Source organism: Morone saxatilis, unplaced genomic scaffold, assembly GCF_004916995.1.
Source record: "Morone saxatilis isolate NCDOM2014 unplaced genomic scaffold, NCSU_SB_2.0 Contig20, whole genome shotgun sequence".
Taxonomy (NCBI): domain Eukaryota; kingdom Metazoa; phylum Chordata; class Actinopteri; family Moronidae; genus Morone; species Morone saxatilis.
Genome location: NW_023339763.1, coordinates 1,787,265 through 1,809,461, shown reverse-complemented (window position 1 = coordinate 1,809,461; position 22,197 = coordinate 1,787,265). Strand labels below are relative to the sequence as shown.

The following is a 22,197-nucleotide window of genomic DNA, read 5'->3' as shown; positions in this document are numbered from 1 at the left end:
AACACATCTCTGTGGGTTAAACTGAGAGACATAAAGAGCACACAGACATAATGAGTGCACCCAGCACGACAACAGCACACCCCACCAATACGGATGTTTCTGTCAAACTGTCACCCACTTTCAGACTTATACAAACCTTTGAAATGTTGAAAATTCTATGTAAACTGGGGATGTTTCCATCAGTTTGGTTGAAGTGAATAAATCAGCTCCTTGAACATCAAAAACCACCACATCCAGCATTTGCTGCTAGTGGCACAGTTTAACACAGATGATTAAAGTTTCAGAGCTTGAGATGATAATACTAAACCGAGTGACTCTTTACTGGTTATGTAACTGCATTTAATGTGTTTAATATTTATATTAATATAATATTTATTTTTTTGGGGAAGTAAAAAAAAAAAAAAAGTACCTGGAAGTACTTTTGTTAAATATATAATATGTAATATATTCCAATTAAGTATAATTTCATGGTTTCACAACCACAATGGATATGATAATTAAGACATAATATTACTCATCATGCAACCTGGATGAAGAAAATTAAATTTTCAAGTGAACATAATACATTGTTTAACTTGGTGCATTTCAAAATTCACCTTTTTATTTTCAGTTGACACACCACAATGCACAAAATGAATGAGATACACCGTAAATAAATGAATATGAAATTAAATCTACATCCGGCAAAGAGTTTCTCTGATAACCCAACAAGGTAACAGTAGGAAAAGAGTGGGGGGAAAAAGCCTACTCAGAGAGCAACTACAGAGGACAGGCGAACCCTTTGAACCGTACAGTCACCATTTGGCCTATTTCTGCCTCAGCTGATTGTATCCCACCCCTTCCCCCCCACCACCACCTCCAACCACACATATACACACACTTCCTGACTTTTGGCTGCCTGCCAAGAGCTGTCATTGCCTCTACAGTATCAGTTCTGCTGTATCTATATCCAGAGCTGTGTGGAGGCCCGTGCACAAAGTGACGGGTCTACAGGAAGAAGAGGGCCAGCAAATCCTCCAATAAAAACTGTTTGACAACTTCACTTTGGTAAAAAGAGGGAAATTATAACAGCATTTTTATTAATTGTTTGACAGTTTTTCACAGCTAAAATAACTAAACTTTTTAAAGAAATCTTAAGCTAGAGTTAACATTTAAAATGATTTTAATAACAGTATTCAGTACCCTTGAGTTCCAGATAATTTAAGGCCTGTTGAGTGACTACTTTCAAACATTACAGTTTACTGAATGTGTGAAAATCACTTTCTCCTTGTCTGTTCTTTATTTAGGACTCTGTGTCTGTGTATAATGCAGTATGCATGCCGTAAGCAATGTCTTTTAACTTTATTGTAGCTCAAACTGAAAGCAGCTGATGAAGGCAGCCAGAAAGCTGAGCTCAGGCTCTCATAAATGATAACTAATTGGATCTCAATGTCATCTGTGCTGTGGGTCTGGACAGAATCTGAACATGGAGGAATTTCTTCATCTTTTTTTTTTTCTACTTTATACTCACCAAATAATATCCCCGCTCTGACACCCCATTTGAGGAAAACAGATGACTTAATGGAAAAGAGCTAGTAACCTCTGTATGGTGTCATTTGGCAGATAACTCGGGCTTGATGACTACAAGTTCTGTGGTATTTTGAGGTAAGTTTATTCCCCTAAATAGGTCTTGTTGTGAGATTTCCCTAATTGATCCGATTTGCCCGTTTGAAGTCAGCACTTATTATGTTTTATGTGGAAGATTTAACAGGGTGGAAGAGAGGATTTTGGAATCAAACAAAATAAACAAGTATGTAAATCAATGCACCTGAGTGCAGTAAAAAAAAAACTGCATGTTTCAAGCATTTCCTGTTGTTTAGGCATTTGGATATCCTATCATCTGTGCTCTCAGCCATGTCTCCAGTTGTTTCTGTTGGCTCAGCTTGGCCTCTTTCCTGAGTTGAACTGACTTACATCAACAATTGTTTAGCAATGTTATAGTTGTCTTTTGGGTCACTGTATCAATAACTAATCTTCATACCATGACATTGAAACATGCAGATTAAAGTAGAGACACTTAACTTTAAAAACACCAGCTTTTTAATCTTCTTTTCTTTAAAAAAATTTAAAAATAGTTTTGCACCAAGAGTATTTAATTCCTGCAAACAAAGTATTTCTCTCCCAGTTTACACTCTTCCCTCCTTTTTTCTTTGTCACAGTTTTACTACCCAGGTGATCACTGTATTCCCTGCTTTCCACTCAGGCCCTATGACTCCAGCCTTAATAAACTCAGCATTGCCTTTGACAATGTGTGACTTGAAAGCAGGAAATAATGGGCCCTAAACACTAAATCTTTACAGGTTATTGACCTGGGGAAAGGGAGGGAGAGTTTGGGGGGGGGACTCCTGCCATGATGTCTCTGCTCACATGTGGCCATTTTGGTTCAAAAGAGACAACAGGGCAGAGGAAGATGACTGGACAGAGGGACAGTGAAATGTTTTGTATAGAGTATACATTAGTTTCCTCAGCATCTGACAAGAATTGCTTATGCTGACATGAAACGGGGTGAATGCATTGTGTCAACCATGCAGGCTTTTAATGGGCAGGGGCTCGGTGTCTCCTGTTAGACTGGTAAAAGTCCCAGTGACTGCCTCTGCTTTTGCTTTGGTTTCATTCTCCAGCACTCCTTGGCAGTCATTTTCGCCTGCTACTGCAGAAGGAGAAAATAAAAGACCAGAGCAACAAGTGTTGCTTCTGTGTCTAGATATGGTGCAATCACCTTAAAAGTCAGCCCACCACCAGCACCCCCCAAGGCAGCAAACGACAGCCAAAATGAGTTTTCCTGCCCCGATCCAGTAGCCATCTCATCCCTTCCTCTCGAACTATAAATGCATTTACAGCACTGTAAAGAGGATGTCAATTGCTGGATTCCCAGCAGCTGGCCGGGCAACAGTCTGTGGTGGTCACAGGGGTAAGGGTTCAGCTGCTGGTCAGAGTCTCAGGTCTGTCTCTACTCTCTTCCCAGCACACATAGCATAAAGCTAATATCATATGAAAATTAGCTTTCTGCCCTGCTAGCGGTGTAGCGTAAAGCTGTAGATGTCAGCACTTTGTTTCAGGGATATCTCAACAGCTACTGGCCAGATTACTATACAATTGCAGATGTTGTTTGTGGGTGTGGGTGGTTTCCAGAGGAGGAAACAAGACTGTCTTGATCAGAAAAATACTGCATCGGTTGTTTGATCAAACACGTAAAATGAAGTAGTGTGACAGAGCTCGGGGGCCGATGATTGGTTGTACAAAGTGTCTGTGTTGAGAAACTCTTTGGCGTGAGCTGTGCGATACGGTATCTCAAAATGTAACAGGCATATTGCCAGCACATTCATGCTCTCAAGATGATAAACCATCTTGATCGCAGTCACTACATGGTCAAACTTTTTTAGCACCATTACTGGCAAGACTTTAATAAAATTGGTCCCTGTGTTGTTTGTTCTGTTGAAACATTGCTGCCTTAAGGTGCAACTAGCATGGCTTTGGTCTTATTATTCCCATATAGAACATGCCAAGAACTGCGAATATCAATCATCTCCAAGCATTTCCTGAAAATGTGTTTACTGTTAACACTCCCTGGACACAGTGTACATTTCAATAAAGATTCAGAACTGCTTTGTGGTTGTTTGAGGGGTGTTGCCAGCTTCTGTTTCATGTCAGATTTCTTTGGAAAACTACTGCTGAGTAAAGGAGCTGGTTTGAAGTTTTAGGCGGTAGGAATCCAACAGGAACATTCACTAGCTGTTGAAGGCTCAGTGTTGAGCTCCCTAAGAGGAATTAAAAGGGGAAAAATGTCAGGGTTTGAAAAATGTTGCAGAAGATTTCAACTACACACTGAGATAATAATAATAATAATAAAAACTGTGACCTCACATTGACTTGTTCTGAGCAGTATTATGTGAAAAGGTGTTGTCAGTAAGATGTAGAATACATGAGAAGGGATCATCAGTAGAGTCCTATATTGTGTTGGTTATTCTTCTAGTTGCTCCTATGTGAAATGCTTTGAGCAGATTATACATTAACTCCCTGCCCCACTGTACTTACTGGTTGATCTAGATTGACCTTGAGTTTCAGGTTGATTAGAGGCCTCTAACCTTAATTCAATTCTGTTATTAAGTTTGTCCAGGTTTGTCCCAGTCCCGGCAAGCTAGAAGTCCTGAGTCCTGACAGATATCTTTAAAACCCTAAAATGTCCCAGTTTTCAACATTCACTATCACATCTTGTTGTTGAGGTTGGAGGATGTATTGTAGTTGTCACGGTTCATGTCAGACAAGTCAAACAAAAACCTACACAGCCACACCATCTCACACCAACTCTATCTGTTGTTATGCATTTCACCATAAGTGCATCTCATACTTTTGCTACTTAACATGGTCTGCACATCACTGCTAGTTATCTTAAATTCTTAGGTTCTTTTCAATGCAGCAGATTCATACTTTCAAGTTTTGTCCAATATGGATCTTTGTGAGCATTGTCAACCAAAAACTCAGCCCTTGAAGGCAACTAGGACCCTAAGACTCGTGACATCAGTGTCGTAAAACTCTGTTCTCCCATTGTATGACTTTAGTAAGAAGCATCACAGACTGCTTTGGTTGGTACTGTGTGCTAGCCAAGTTTTCAAAGCTACACAATGGATTCCCAAACATCGGATTCATTTATTTAGACTGAAAATCAAGTTAATCTACAGTTTAATCTAATCAAGGCCTCTATCAACAGACTTTGGTAGACTCAAACTGCAGTAGGTCACATATGTCAGCATGTAATTCACCAGAAGCCCACCCACCCACCCCTGTCCATACAGTGTCTATTAATACCAGGCCTGAGGCTTGTGAGAAGTGGCTCCACTTTGGCATTTTAGCGCAGCCTAACCTTACCTTCCTGTCTCCTTCAACACCAGGAGAGTCCCCGGGTGGTTTCCTCCATGCATCCAGCTCTTGTTTTCTTCCTTGCATTTCCTCCAACCACCACATCTCATGTACCACATGCACACAACAAGAACTACACCACATCCACCCTAGTGCCCCTGAAGATTATCTCGCGTCCTGGTGCCTGCAGGAGCAACACGCGATTCATGTCAAAGCCTCATTTTCTCCTCTCCTTTTGAAAACAGAGGGGTTTGAAAGCAAAGCCTGAAAAACACATGGCACCTTTCAACCTCAATGGGCCAGCCAGGGGAAGGAGGCAGGGTTTGGAGGATGGTGGGGGTGGTTCTTGAAACACTTGGTCAGTGTCTGGCAACGGAAAGGGTAATTTGCTGTTACTGACAGTACAGACAGAAAGGCAATATATGGTTGTTTGTCGTGTTCTTACACCTGGAAAATTAAAAGTTGTTTACCAAGCCGGATCTTTTATTTTCTTTATTTTATCAATCAGTCCTGGCATTTATGAAATCACATTTTATTTACCATATTCATTTTACGCGACCACAGGCATGTGACTCTGCTTGCTGGTGTTTATATCAAGAGACTGTGGGGCAATCGCAACAAAAGCCATCCCAGAAAGCAATAAAACTTTTGGCTTTTAAATCTTGCCTTGTGTTTGACGCTTCTTAGTATTCCTCCTGCTTGATTTCTCCTACAAAGAAAGAGAGTTTATAAAATGTTGTCTGAGTAGAACCTCAAAATGGTAAGGTCTGTCCAAAAAAAGCCTCCAAATCTTATACCAGCAAGATATATATTGAATCATGTTACATGATCAAAATAAAATAGCATTAACTTCTGATTTTAATGCACTGTGCACAATTCATTTCACCTCAACTGGCTTAATTAACTATGCCATTTTATGTGTTGTCATTGCTGCAGTCTATATCCTTCTTTGCTTGCTTATTATTATGAAAGACATATCATGTATTAGACAATGTTTCTTTCCTCACAGAATTGACTTTTTACCAAAACAACCAAATCGTGCTAGTGAACTCCTCTTTTGATAAAGGTGTTATGAACGGAACACAGTTATCTTCATTTTTACAGATGATTAATCTTAAGATAGCCACAAAATAATACCGACCATTCATAATGCAATCCTGCAAAACAGCGTGTGGTTTAAAAAAGAGAGTCTTTTCTTCAAACTCAAACTTCCAAAACAAGATGCCCAAAGATTACTTGTGTTTCTCAAACACAAAATTAAGTTCCTATAATAATCAAGCAAAAGCTTGTAAAGTATAAATCAAGAAAAAAGATTCTGATGAAACATTAAGAAATGATAAAGACGCCTGTATCAATTAATGTCACCAATGTTCTTTTTCATAACCTCCCCACTCGTCAAAATTAACAGCAGCTTTATCAGTGGCACTTGCCTGTCAAAATATACACATCTAACGCTACCATCCGACGTTCCAGTTGTTCATAGCTGCGCTCCAACTTTTCCAAGTTAGCACATAATAAGTAGTGCAACATCCAACTTAACTTTGAAAAATACAACTTAATAAACCTGTGTTTTAATGGAAAAACTGTCGTAGTCGGTTTAAGGAAAATCTTGCTGTTGGGTTAAAATAGGTACCTTAAGTCGGTAACTTGAGGGTATATATTTTAAGTAAAGAAGTCAACCACTGTAACTGTAGTTTCATTCAGGACACGAACAGTGGTCTTCCCCTTGGGTTTAAAGCTACTGTGTTTGATCCATCCAAGCAACCCCCCCTCCCTCCCCTGTTTCAGGTTTTCCCCCGCTCCTTTATACTACGTCAACGCTGACTTCTAAAAAATAAGAAGTTATGCAAGTGAGAGGCGGGGAACAATAGTCTGTAAATGATTGCATAATGAGATTGTGTTCCCATTTGTGTCCAGTGCACACTTTAAAGCAGGATTGCTCCCTGAAACGTCAAAAGAACGGGTTTGAAAGTAAGGGCCAAAGACGGTATGAACAGACAGGTAGAATGCGGAAGGAAGGGACTGCAGGAAAGGAGACCAGGCGGGGGGGACGACGGATGTGTGGACTGAGATGCCCTCGATCTCCCAGGGGGCAAAAGCTCTGGAAATGGCTTCGTCGTTCAGAGAAAATAAGGCAAAAGGAGAGGGAGAAATAAACAGTACAAGGGAACAGGGAACAGTGAGGGCAGGGAACTGTCTGTGACCTACTGGACAAACAAATTGGTTTGCAGGCAAAATGGATTAAGAGGTTGAGCTGGGCAAAAAAACAAGGGTGACTGATGTTGCAATGTGAGCTCATCCATTTTGAAGGGGGGCTGAATTTAGAGGCTTCATGTGGAAGTGTCTTGTGTATTTTCCTTGTGTGTGTGTGTGTGATGTGTGCGCATGCAAACGCTCTGCAAGTCAATATTTGTCTGCTTTGCCACGTCCCTAGACATCCCATTCGGCGCAACAGACCGTAAAGCTGTCAAATGCGACCTGAATATTCTCTGTCTTCATCTGTTTCCTCCTTTTTCTCTCCCTCCCTCTTCCTCGTGCTCTCTCACTTCCCTTTGATTTCTTTTTCCTCTCCGTCGATAACAATGTCATCGGGAGCAAACATGTTCCTGTGCTTTTGATGGCTTGTCTATTTTTCCTCCCCTCACAGAAAAGCAAGATTATCTCCTTATCTATGGCGCTGTGTGTGCTTGCACCATAAAATCATTTCTGCCTGTGTGTGTGACTGATTTGTGAGAACCAGCACGTGTTTTATAGTTACTGCAATATCATTTATAGTACATTATGTATCTTCCATGTGCAGCTACTTTGTATTTGCCCAGTTGTTACATTACATAACACCAGAATTAGATTGTAATTGTCATTTGAGGTTCTTTTACTACCAGATAGCTACCGTCTCATCCTGTCCCATCCATCTCTTGGTCTTATCAATTGTATCAACATCTCTAAAGCTTACATCAAACACGGCTAAATCAGCGATGTCACTCGCGTAGTGGCCATTTTGAAAAAAAAAAAACGAGGGTAAAAAAGCACATTCAGGCCAGCTACTTTACTTCCCCCTGAAAAAATTCAGTTTTACAGATTCCATATTGAGAATCGTAATATTATTTGTTTCAGCAAACAGATTTTATAAATGACTAATTTGGGTTGCTAACGAAGCTAGCTAACCAATACATTCTAGCTATCGTTTGTGTCGGTAGGTTAGAGGTAATGTTTTGTGTTCTGAATGCTTTATTATGGGCTTTATGTTTCTGAACCTCTCTTTTTATTAAGGTTAGCCTTAATGCTATTACACAATAGCCTAGACATGTTAAAATCCCTGGTGTGCTTATTGCTGTCAAGATAATAACCAGTTTGATATTACTTCAGGTTTACAGCAAGCTATTAAATGTGACATTTTTGACACTTACCCAGTGATAGGTAGACAGAATATATAAAAAATACTGTGACATTTCATAACAATTTTGTGAAAGGCAGCCCACCATGTTCAACCTTAAAGATTATTGCTTATTTTTTTACATGTTAATCAACCGATATTTAGACGGCATATGAATTGGCTGGAAAACTCTCTAGGCTCTTTTTTGGACAGCTATTTACCCCTTGTTATTGTGTTATTTTGATTGAATATCACTTTTACAGTAGCTTTCCAAACTGAACCAAAATATCTAGTGAGAACTCTGCCCTGATTGCGTCTGATGTTGAACTCAGCCGCATCCTGCACGTTGCCATCTGTCACATAGTTCCTGGTACACATTTAGATGTATGTCAGCTAAAAATACATTTTCTAAACTCTTATTTCTGAAAAGGTTGTTAAAATGACTTAAGGTGGGTTTACCCAATTGCATCCCTAAATGGAAACCCTCTCAATTGTATGTGTGCTGCAAGACCTGTGTAATAATGTGCTTGTCGTTAGTGGTGACTTATTGCAAACTCAACCTGTGTGTGTGTGTGTGTGTGTGTGCGTGTGTGTGCGTCTGTGTGCGTCTGTGTGCGTCTGTGTGTGTGCGCGTCTGTGTCTGTGTGTCTATGTCTGTGTTTCTTTGTGTGAGTATGTTTTATTATTTTGAGAGGCAGCCTGGCATGGACCCAGTCTTTTCTGAGCCTTGATAAAAACGTGCTGGGAGCATGGCGGTACACACCTACTCCACTACAGGGTACAGGCAGTTCCATGGCCTGTCCTCTCCAATTGGCAGTGTCTGTGCTGCTGTACCACTGATAAGAGGCTGGTGTAAATAAAACTGTACAGCACGGCTCGTTATAACGCTGAAGGTAGAGCGAGACAGGGAGGGAGGGAGGGAGGAAAGGGGGAACGAGAGAGAGAGAGAGAGGCGAGAAGCGTGTGGTGTCTGTACTCATTGTTCTGACAGCATACTGCGTTGTGTGTGTTCCTGTGAATGTGCGTGTGTACTTGTTTTGCTATTTGTATGTGAACCAGATTGACTTTTAGATGCTGCGAATGGGGAGCTTTTTCTGACACTTAATGTCATTTTGCCCATCGCCTCACTTTTATTTTATGCTGAAGATTAGGGACGTGAATCTCGCAAAGACTGGAAGTTATTTTCCATGGTTATGGAAATGAATGGAAGTCCTCGCAAGTGTAGTGAAACCAACATGTGTGTGAATGTGAGTGCGGGGGAGTGGGGGGGAGGGGGGTGTTTATGGATTTTTGCTGTTTTTTGGTACTGAGAGTACTGTCTTACGTAAGCCATTTATGTAGGCTCAGTGAACAGCCAGGCTATGTTTTTGTTGGTGACTGCGCTTGTCTGCCTCCCTCCCTCTGTCACACTCACACACACATGCACGTTCTCTCTCCCTAATCTGTCTGTCTGCCTCCCTCTCTCCTGTCCTGTTTACACTGTTAAAAACCACTGAGTGTGATATTGGTCGGCCATCGACAGATACACTGTAATTAGCCTTTTTAATTTCCCATTTAGCCTCCCTGACTCCGAGAACAGATCATTCAGCCACTTCCTGCAGAAAATATGTGCACATACAGTAAACCCTGTCCTGCCCTGCAAGAACTAAGCCTGCACAGGAACTAAAGTGTGGGGGGAAAAAATCAGAACTGCAGCTTTCTTATGTCAAGTTAACCTTCACAAGTTCATTCTTGTGCAAAAATCCCCCAGCCAATTAGGATTTCAGGCCTCTGCGACTTCTTTTAATGTTTGACCTAACTCCTGTTGTTGTAAAATGAAGGAACTTTTCAGGTCAGTGTAGCCTTGGAGAGGAAATGTGTGATAGGGGGAATTTTACTTGGGACAGGTTTTTTAGCCACATGGAAAGCCCTACGTCATACTAACAGAACATAAGTGTATATCATCCCAGCTCTGCCCAAACTGTCATCACAAATTCTCATTAAGACATTGAATCAGGTAGTCTAGCTAAATTGCAAGCCATTTTATGCAAAAATCCAGTGGCAACTAGGACAACTATTGGCAGAAATAGAATATAATGAGCATTGTATTGTGCAGTGTATAATCAATATAAAATAAGAATGGTTGTGTTTTTGTTACCTCAGAATAATCCGTTTCTATCCACAGACGCTGGGTTCACCCTCCATGGAGGCCGCCATGTTGGACCACCATGTTACAGTAGCCCAGAACAGACAAACCAAAACTGGCTGTAGATAGTTTATCATGGCCACTGTAGTTTGTCCTTCGTGCTTGGAGGGGGAGGTTGAAGCGTGGGAGTTGCAATCTGCAACTATACAGAGACCAAAGTTAGCATGTGCCTTGTGTAAAAGTTAAAAGTGAAAAACTTTTGCACGAGGCACGGCTTTGCTAGCTCAAACTAAATGTCACTATATTCACCAGCAACATTTCTGACAATAAGGACAGTTGATACATTTTATTTTAAGAACGTGCAGGTAAATTCCACAGAGTGACCACTGTGTCATAAAGACAGCTGGCACTTTATTCATATGAACCAGAGCTGTTGTTTACCGTGTTGTTTTTACGTGTGGTGAATTGTCCAGTGTTGAATTTGGCATTTTGCGTATTACAGCAGGCTTATTCTCCTGGAACAGTCGAGCTCCATTGTTGAGCCCTTTTCTCAATGCGGAAGCTCTTAGACAGGGATTTTTTTGTGCAACGAATGCTAAATAGTGTCATGCCATCTCATGCGAGCGGGCATGTGAGACCATTTGCCGACTGATTTTAAAGACTGTATTGCAGGAAACAGAAGGTCTCTGCATGATTTGGCTGATATCCTGAAAAAAAAATGTTTTCTCTTTTTTGAACATTACATTTACTCTTAATGTCAGTAACATGTTTAACTGACAAAACAAGCTAATTTAATGCATGTGTTGTAATGGGAAGATTGATGGCTTCATCGGATTATGAAATGACCAGCGGTTTTTAAAGAAGAAACACTGTTTTTTTCTTTATCTCTTGTGCAGTGGGAAATGTTTAGCTCTGGTATCAACATGGTGGCCTACTTTTTGGGTGTCGCTATGAGCAAAGACAGGCTCCCTAACTCTTATGTTTAATTCTGCAATTGTCTTTGATGAAAGATTCTGTTTAGACTGTGATCCCCAAGGGGGGGGACATCTGTTGCAGACTTAGCATATATGCTCTACCTGTGAAAGAAACTAGGTTGGAACAACAAGTGTCAAGTTTGAGTGCGGGCATACAGTCACAAAAAATATTTAGTCTTCCACAGGAGGTAAAGAAAAGCAGTAGGATCACCCCAAACAAACAGCCCCTTTCTCAGTCTCTGACATATTTGAATGAGAAGAGCTTCTCAATGGCGGCATTATGAGATCACATAGCTGGGCTGGATGATGTGAGTGCGGTGATAGTGTGTGTGTGTGTGTTGTTGCACCCAAACACACTTATCGCACCCACAAACTCCCAAATGGGCATTGAGCTTACTTTTTCCCTGCATGGTCTTCGTCTCTGCATCATCATGTAGCGATGGTTTGAATCTGCAGATTCCATGCACACGTGGAATGAGTGTAATAGCAAATAGGACAATGGACCATTGCGCACCACATTATTTAGGGAAATGGGAGAATGAGCACTTAGCATGTCAGGGGAAATTACAGGCAAGGGAATGCATCTCTTCCCTGTGAGGCCTGCTCAGTGGGCTAATCCACAATCCACATCACGTCTAAATGTTGCCACTGTTGGGGGAAGCCCACAGCAGTTAACTTTAAGCGAAACACTCTTGAATAATGCCAAGGAAGTAGTTAGAGTACCTAGAGTCAACTAGACCTAACAGTAATCACAAGTTTTATTTATAGAGCACTTTTACAAGTAATGAACAGATTTACAAGTTGAACAAAAACATGAATGGAAAAATTGCGACATTGGCTCAGTGTGGGGGGGGTTAAAAAAGGTTACTGACATACACTAATGGTTTTGCAAAGTAACCTTGTAGATGTTATTCTTAATAATTTAACATTGTAAATAATTCCATTAAAAAGTTTTAGGTATGTTTTATGTATTTATTATTAAGTGAGGACTTATTTGAGAGGGACCTGGATGCAGAGAGGAAACTTTGTTATCTCAGTCAGTTAGCTGTGCATGCAGATAGCGGTCCTGCCTGGACTGGGAGCTTGAGAATCGGGGGAGTGTTAGCCCAGAGCGGGGGTGGCCCAGAGGGGGAATACTGGCAGGGAGCGGTGACAGGCACCAGAACCAGTGCCTGGTGAGTGAATAAAGTTATGTTTCTGTACAGCAAGGCCTGACCACCTGCTCACTCCTGCCACATGTTGACTAGCTGCACAGCTAGCTGAGAGAGTTAACGGCATGCTCATGCTCTTGCAGAGATGACATCGACTTGATTTATTAATCCCAACAATAACAATAATGTTTCCATACATTTAGCAGGATCTAATTTACAACAAAAGACTAAGCCCATTTAAAAGAAGGACACTACTGCAGAACCTTAAAAATAGTTTACGTAAAATTATACAATTAGTCTTTTCAGGAAACCAAGGAACTGGATATGAACCTTCTAATACCTAGCACACACGTGCAGCTGCAGTTTAAACTAGTCTTTCTAGACTTCTTTACAAGGGGAATGAAGGGCCCGTAAAGACAGATCAAGTTTACACTATATACGACACTGTTATATTATTCTTTGCTCCCAAGCTTTGTAGGAAGTTTACTTGATTGGCAGGGTGCCTTCTCTTGCTTGTTCTCTTTTACAGCCCTTTATGAAATAACTGAGCCACACTGCGCTGCAACAACAGTTGTGCAATATTTCAGAGAGGGAAGCGAAAAGGGAAGCGGCTTCACTGGCATGTGGCACCTGATCACCACCCCTTCCTTACCTTCGAACATGCGGACGCACACACACACACACACACACTGTAACTCAGCATGGGTTGTGCAACTTTTATTATGTCAGCTAAAGGCTGAATCTGTGGCAACGTGACACAGGACTCCCCCAGTAACAGAGTAGACTGGGCAAGTCTACCATTTGGAGATTCCTTTTTTTATTTCCTCTTCAGGCTTTTCCATTTTGTGATGGTTACGTTTTTATTTACTTCTCATTAGCAAGAGTGTACATTCATTCCAATGTTTCCTGGCAAGCGGCGAGGGGACGCCACCATTTAATGTTTGTTTTGTGCAAATGAAAATCTTGCTTAATGAAATTTAAGATGAGGTTTATTTTGATTTTGCGGTGTAGTTTTAAAAGGGCCTCTGGTTGGCGTGTAGGGTTTTGTTCACTGGAAACACACGTGAAAGACTAACAGCTGATGTTAAGTGTGTGTCTCCTCTGTCCCGCTTACCCCGTCTTTCCTAACTAACAAGTTCACCCTCTTGTGATCAAAGGGGCCTCAAGATTTATCACTTTAATTTGGCAGTGAAACTGGCTGATGGCGGCTGTTACCAAGCGGAGGGCCCCCTGTTAGCACTTAGCTGGCTAACTAGAGTGACGGGCATCTGGCTGGGTGGCTGCCTGGCTGTGTGTACCCTGGGTTCCTGTGCTCCCACTTTTTCCTCCCCCCTTTGCCCCTTGGTGACCTCACACAACTCCATTCTCCTTGAAGCAAGGCACCATGCAGGCATTTCCTGACAATTTATGTCCTTGTGCCACAAGCAGGGGCATGCCCTGCACTAAAATCCTATCCCTGGCCCATTTAGCACACGCCTCTTGGCCTCCCAGAAGACTGGTTATAGTGTTGCTCCACTGTCTGTGAGGCGGAGTCATTACTTGTAGTAACCATGCCAGTGTTAGGCTGATTTACTACAAATCACCTGTATTTTACAATACTGCAAACCATAGTCGTGAATGTGTTTTTCTTACCTTCTAGGCAGTCACTGGTGTCATTTCTTTAGCCAGATTAGATTTGCTGAGCACAAATGTTCTTTTCCCAGGAACACACAGCGACACATTCACACAGTTACACACATTCACACCTGAAAGCTGCCCAGTACAATCGCAGTTTGATCTGTTGGCCACTGAGGAGCCTATCTGGGGCCGCTGGGGGTTAAGTGTCCACCTCTGTGGTGGCAATGAAGGAAGGGAAATTGTCAGTGGAAACTCTCTTTTCATCAAACTTACTTGTGAAGAATGAAGTTTCAGTTCATGGCAAATTGATTTTTATAGATTATGGAAATTAAAGCACCAACAAGGAACTTTAATTTTGTGGTGATTCTGGCGGCCCCTGTGGACAAATGCAGTATTTAAAGGGGAATCCGACCCAGTGGCAGGCATTGAAAATAACTATATAGAAACATCTTCTCACTGATGGTCTGATATGCTTATGTAGGCCATATAGAGGCCTCAGTATTACATTGAGACTGTTTCATAACCAGGTGAAAACTCCTGTACTACTTTAATTTAGTCCAGTATCTATCCAGAAAGTAGGAAAACCTCATTTTAAAACTTAGAAACTACAACATGTTTTGGGAAATACTCAGCAGTAATGTTCAGTATGCACTTGTGCATGTGGCAGATGGGTTAAAAGCACAGTAAAATCATGAATGTGTATTTACTATGAGCACTAATATTAGTCCATGGGAAGCGCATAATGAAGTAGAGGTTGTACTTGTATGGTCATAAAACTGTCCCAGTTGGTCCCTGCAAGGGCAATCAATGAGCTCCAATCAATATGATGCAAGGAGTCCAATGCAGGTTAGCAGAGTAACCGTAGCATGTGAAAAATAATAATTATAGTTGATCCAACAATGATGAATCAGGGAGTTAAAGAAGCAGCAGAGGTACTATGTGATTAATGCAAATGAGGGACATCAGTGGGTGTGTTGGGGGATTCTGTCTACATCTCCACTACATGTCTTGTTCTCCAAAGGTTAAGTGGCTGCTTTTGCCAGCTAATTCGGCCATATGCTCATCTGTGCATTTGACACTGGCACGCCATACGCTCACACTACAAATTATGCCTCCTGAATATGCAGCCAATTAAAGAGGACATTGCTCACAAGCTTAGTCTCTTAGTATAAAGTTGTTAAATGAAAATACATCTTTTGGTATCACAGACAAATCTAGGATGTGCATGGCTTTAAAGGTTGCATTGCAGTGGCTTATGATCTAGTCACGCTCACTTGTGCAGCATACCGTCTTTTGCATAACTTGTTGCATAAGCGCTCTACTGGCAGGCACACTCTGTCATGTACGGTCCGTGTCATTTCTGCTTTTGGTAGGGCTTATTACAGTACAGGCCGTTCCCTAATGTCACTGCGGTTGCAAAACCACACAAGCCATCTCTCCCTGACTTTTTTTCTGTCATCTAAGAATTGGCTTCCTGTTTTCATTGTGTTCTCTTTCTCTCTCTGGAGGTGTCGTAACCCAGGAGGCCGTGCCAAGAACAAACCAAGGTCTGGTTGGGAGAGATCGCTCTGTGCTTGCACTGGAAACAGACACACACACACACACCCGCGCACATGCACGCCTGTTTTGCACACACACAATATCCAGATGTTAAATGTGTGTGTGCGTGCGTGCGTCTGTTTGATGTGTGATGTGTATGGCATGTACAGTGCTTGTTGCCAAGCCATAAAAAGTCGTTTGCCTGGGCCTGATCTGATGTGCCCTCCAACAGCACTGTTTATGTGTGCATGCCAGTCTTCTGTCTCTCTTATTATCATTGTTGTACACATCCATAAAGTAAAGGCGAACATGGCAATCCAGACCATAGCTCAAGGGCTACATACTTGATCTACTTGCATAAACAGAAGCAGAGTGTGGTGCAACTAAAGTTGAAGAGCGCTTAACAATAACTTTACAGCTTTTGAGTCAAAAGCAGGAATGTATCAGCATTGCACAAGTATTTTAAGCTGATACAATTTGTGCACATACTAAATATATTAATTTGGGTCTATGTTCACTTCAAATATGCATCTGGAAGTTAGAGAAACTAGACTTGCAGAGCAGTAGAGAAAGGGAACAGTGTGTGTTCTTTCACAAAAATGGACTCTGAGAAGTGAATTATTAGCACATCAAGCATGTATGGGGAAGGAGACGACACGTCCTGCCACTATATGCATATTCATTCAATTTGGAGCTCAGTCTGACCAATCTGAAGGCGGATAGTTTGACTCATCAAGTTAGAAAGCTAAATGTAGGCTCAATTATATATTACAGTACACCCATTAATCAATCAAATCCTGCAAAATATTCATCTCAATTCCAAAAACAAAAAATGAAAGAGGATCAAATAATGAAAGCCTAAGCCTTCAGATAATACAGTATCGGACTGCAAAACATGGGCTTGTTGTCAATCAATTTCAATTTAGGCCGGTTACAAGTGGTGTAAGTGAGGGATTATTTCATAGCAAATTACAGCGTTTTTCTGTATTATCACACAGGTTGTGTATGGAATGAGAAAGATGTGGTCATATGCAAGACATTTCTGGAAAAATTGGGCAAAATTGAAATGATGAATATTTGCCATTTACAGATAAGGTAGTCTTCTGCATGTGACACATATATGTTCTGAGCAGTTCTATGGTGGGTAAACCATTTCTGTACTGACACTTGTTACTTGTCAGCCGACATGTATGCCAATTTCAATATATGGGCAATAAGCTCATTGATTTATTGGTTGTCTGTGTTCACTCCTTTGATGTTGTTGTAGCTGCCTAAAGGTCCTCAAATCCAAACTCCTCCTCCTTGTTCACTGTTTGTCTTTAAAGGTTGTGTTCTTTTGCAATATGGGTACCCTGCTGAGTGTGTTATGAATGCAAACTGTCTTCATATCAACTTTAAATCATGATACGTTTGTGCATACAATTCCAGTAATTGATACATTCAAGTGAAAAATAAGATTAGAAAAGAATTCAGTGTTGACACTTTCTAAATGAAATGTATGTATTTTTCGCACAGCTTTTCCAAATGTGTGTGAATGTGTAATAAGCCTCCACGCTCTTGTCTCTTGTTGTGCAGCTGGTGAGAAGGCCATAGTCTGTGACCAGTGTGGTGCCCAGTTCCAGACAGAGGAATCCCTGGAGGCTCACCGGCAGATCCACACCGGTATGAACACACACACAGCCAGACATGTCATTATGACATCATAGACATAAACAAAAAGATATGAGCTCCTCTGCTACCTCCATGTGTTTGCATTGTTTGAATTTGTACAGAAAGTCCCACTTTATTCTCCACATACTCATTCGTGGAATACACGCTAGTAATAATACGCATATTTTGTTTTGGTGTTTTGACCAATCAGCATGCGTGTTGTGGCGTGGTGTGTGTTGTGGTGGTGTGTGGAGACTCATTCAGCCCTCTCTGGCTAACCGGAGCCATGGATTGACAGATAGATAGACCACATCATCTTGGATTAGTCCCACTCGCCCTAAATCAAGACAGACCCAACAGTAATCAACAAACCGGGAAAACTTGGCAGGCCGATGTTGTTTATCAGTGCTCAGCTATGAAGATGGGAAGACGAGGACGGTCTAGGTGCCAAGATGTAAATAGGAAGAAGTAAATCCCCCTTCAGCAGATGTGTGACGGCCCAGAACAGTTTCACTGCTGCTGATGAACTCTTTAATTCAAGGGAAAGGATTGTCTCAAATTTCCACCACTTCATTATGAAGATGGTGTGCGATAGTGTTCTGGTTTTATCTCATACTGTGTGTATGTGTGTGTTTGTGAGTCCTTCTATTCAGATTTTCACTCTACATCCAACATTTTGCCCAATCACTCCAGATTCAAAATAATTACACCCTGTCCTGTCACGAGCTATCTCGCAGTTACTGCCATAGGAGGAGGATAGATAATATTGCCCTATAATGCAACACACTACAGATATGGAGGAGCTATTAACGTCAGAAAAAAAATGACAAAATAATGTAATTCAAATTCATACAGTAAAATATTCTTAAAATATTGACCTAGCAGTTGTGATCCAAAGATTGATGTCTGTCAAAGTGTACTTTTGTGTATAAAACAGTACTGCGTATTAGTTTCTTATATTTTGCCAAATTACAGCATTTATCTCAAGAATAGTGCATAGTGTGGATTCTATACAGGGGCTTAAATACAGACAGTGCAGGCAGTTCGGTTGGCTGGGGCCCGTGGGGTGGCAGGGAGAGAGAGCAGGCCCTCTAAAATGGGTGATGAGAATGGGTCCTTAGGAGTAATTCTTAAGAGTGCCTCTGAAGAAAAAACTCACATTGAAGTAACATTCTCTATATATGCCCCCGAAAAGGCAAACCCATCTCCATCTAAAATTAACCAAATTATATTGTTATTCTGAAATGATTAAAATCTATATATATCTAAATATGTACACTGCACAATGCTAAAGTAGTATGGGTAAAAATATATTGTAAAGAGGTCATGGGTCCAGTCTTCCACTAAGACTGGTTTTGCCCTCAGCAAACATTTTGTAGTCAGCCTGTTACATTTTACAATACCATGAGCACAAGTGGATTTTCAGGGTGACGAAATGCCGCAGGTTCTCCAGATTGGATAGGATTCATTCTCATGTGAGCATGCACATCCACAGTAAGTTTTATAGCAATTGTAGTTTGGATATTTTGTACTATTAAGAGTTTAGGGCACTGGAAGAAGAGATGGAAACAGTCCGTCCTCTGGGGAGCAAGAATGTGCTTGATCAGATTTGGATTTTTCTAATAGTGACATCAGAGGAAAGGTCAGGGGGTCACTCTCTACCGCATCCACATCGCCATACATACTTTAGCTCCGCCCTAGCTTGTCAAACGAAACGAGATGAGAGGAAAGAGTTCTGCTGATGCACACTAAAGCCAGAAACCGATCCCCAAAATAGCCGCACATCATCATTATCATCATCTTGTGTTCTGTCCTTCATCTCGAGCTGTGACCCTCAGGCCCCCAGTAGCAGCACCCTTTGGGTGGCTACACTTTTTCTTTGTGACCACTCATGCACCCCCCCCCACACTCCTCCTCAACATTTGAGAGGGGAAGGTGGGGCGGTGTAGTCAGGACTTGGAGGAGGGTTACTCCTGAGGGGCATGCCCTCAGCCAATCAGCTCGCTGGAGGTAAAGAAGGGTTAAACGAGGCTAATGATCCAACAGCCATAACAGCGGAAAGGAGCACTCTAAATATAGGCATTCCAGTCTGGAACGAATGGAAGGGGCTGGGGGGGGAGGCAGCGGCAGCCAGGGCCAGACGTGTCTTCCTGCCAGACAACTGGCGCAGCAGCAGCAGTAATAGTATAGTAATCATCCATGTGTTGAGCCCCTCTGAGGGATCAGAGCTTGAAAAATGGGCTCTGGCAAAATATGACATGGCAGATTCACCGCACCATATGATTCTCAGTTTCAGTCTCTCTTTATGCACTTTAAGCTACTGCACACCTACATTATGACATCCCCGGTTGTGGATTTGAGCGCTTGACATTTGGTCTCCCCACTGTGAAAGCAGGCTGCTCATTTTCAATATTACATTTGCTGATTGCTATCACTACTGTGGCTGTCTATCTATATAACTCTCACTTGTTATCATTATGGAAAGTTAATATATTTGTAAATCAACATTTTAGTGTCTTTCACAATTTATATATTCTTTCTTTCCATCTACATGTCTGACCCAGACATTAGAATAATAACAGTTATGCACAGAGGTTTTCTTTGTACTACGGCTGTAGAAACATGGCGGTTCAACATGGCATCCTCCTTAGAAGAGGACCCGCTCCCTCTGTAGATAAAAACTCTCATTCTAAGGTAACAAAAACACAACAGTTCTTATTTTCAGGTGATTATACACCAATGAAAACATACCTTTGAACATTATATTCTATTTCTGCCAATAGATCCTCTTAAATGTTACACACTGGACCTTTAAATGAATTGTTTAACACAAAAACAAATCTGGTCTTGAATGACTTCATTATGTGTTTATTGTTGCCTTGTGTTGTTGTGCCATTACATATAGTGACATTCAAAGTATTATTCACGGACTAAGCTCAACAGTGAGCTGAAGGTTGACAGCATTTAGCCGGCTGGTCTGTTTCCAGCAGGGGAGTAACTGATGAGAGTGAGCAAGCTAAACAAACAAGTCCCTTTCTGTGACTCACTGTAACATTGTGCAGACTTAATAGGAACATGTCTGCTGTTGTCTGTTCTATTGTCCAATGGGAGCGACTGGTACAACCACAGGTGTGGGTCCTCTTTAGTTTTTCTTGGACTTTCTCTCAGGTTATTTTGGTCCTGAACAACATATCTCATCTTCCTGCCAGATTACCATTAAATTCACTATAGATATTTACAGCCCTCAAGGATCATTCCTAATTATTTTGGTGACCCCCTGATCTGTCCTGCTACCGCCACCCTCAGGCTAAAATGTCAGCATGCACGCAGGATATCTCTTAATCTAATGGGCAGACTGCTATGAAATTTTCACAATACATTTCACAGTCCTAAGAGGGTGAATCATTGCGATTGTAATGACCATGCAGACTCTGTTTAGTCCCTTTTTGTGCTAGCCTCCTTTAATGTTTGAAGCACTTCAGCTCTAAGAATCTCTAAATTGTTACTGTTGTTTATCTGGTCCAGCACTTTTGTGTCATGGGGTGTGATGAACATGGCATCATCTAGGGACTTCTAGGAGATTTATTTTTTAGATTTGGCTCTCTTTATATGTTTAGAAAATATAAATAACGATATCTCAGCTGAATATACAGAGATGGACAAAACAATACAAAAGCAGCTCCAGTGGACAATACTGTGTTAAATCTGTTTGAGCTCGAAAGCTTAACAAACATGGATTTATTTATACAGAAATGTCAGTGTGTACAGTACCCAAGACGCAAAACATCAGAGAGGGCGTGTGGTGGGAGCATGGGGTTACTGTTGGCCATCAAAGCCAGATTTGATCTCTGCCTGCCTCTTGGCAGCGCTTCAGCCCTTGGCTAATGTTCTCTGATGACAATATTTGGCCTCAGAAACTGTGGCTGTTTCTTGCTGCGTTGAATGGGAACTATTGTGGCATCTCCTCTGTTGGCCTGATCAGCTGCAGTCTGACTCAACCTCTGTCTCTTTCTCAGTTTGCCCGTCTTCTCTTGCCTTTGGACAGAGCTGGCCTCGGTATAGCACACACCTCTCAATGTTGTTCAACAGCCGCCAAACTGTATGTGGGACGTATAGCGGGAGGGTTATCCAAAACCATGGGATGGTTTGGAGGCTGTTGAGGCATTCCTGAAGTTGTCGTCATTCCTAATGGACAAGCTCTTTTGCATGGGGAAGGGACGGGAGGGGGTGAGGAGGGAGGGAGGGGAGGTGTGGAGGGGGGAGGAGGGAGGAGGGACGGAGGGGCGGCACTGGTTAGGATGCCAGGGAACTTGGCAGCAATAACATCATGGTGGCCTGTTTTTAGCCCACTGATACTCCGTGCTTAATACACCACACCCGCACCCAAACACACAATGCAAACTGATCCCCCTTCTTTGGCAGTGCGGTTGTGCCAACACGCCACAAATAAGATCCAGGATGTCTGCTTGTTCAAGGAGCCCCGAAGTCACTTTGTGAGTTGCCATTACATCTACAGACGGCTTGAAATTTGTTGTCCACATACGTTTCCAAATTCCGGATGGCATCGCATCAGAGTCCCTTGTCTCCTCTTTAAACCTCCGGAAGACGTCGCCTTCAGGGCTTTTGTAAGCAAGAACACAGTCTGTCCCTGGCTTTTCATGGGGCCCTCTCATCCCCCCTTAAAAGAAAAACACTCGCTGTCCATTTAGCAGTGTGTGAGCGCGGCATGTTACTGAATGTCTTTGTCTCGTGTCCTCCCAATTGTTATGCAAACGTACACACTGAGAATCCACCATCTTTGTTTTGAAAGTAATTGCAAGGCCTTCCAGACAAAACACAACATGTACGGGCTACATGTTAGAGGGAACGATT

At 41.8% G+C, this 22,197-nt stretch overlaps 1 protein-coding gene across 1 annotated transcript in view; it reads left to right on the top strand.

Annotated features, from left to right (window-relative positions):
* zbtb16a (zinc finger and BTB domain containing 16a) overlaps positions 1-22,197 on the top strand; it is a 146,887-nt gene that overhangs the window by 72,699 nt on the left and 51,991 nt on the right. The window contains exon 4 of the mRNA XM_035666524.1: positions 17,251-17,337. Coding sequence (XP_035522417.1) covers positions 17,251-17,337 — 87 coding nt within the window. The remainder of the gene's footprint in view (positions 1-17,250; positions 17,338-22,197) is intronic.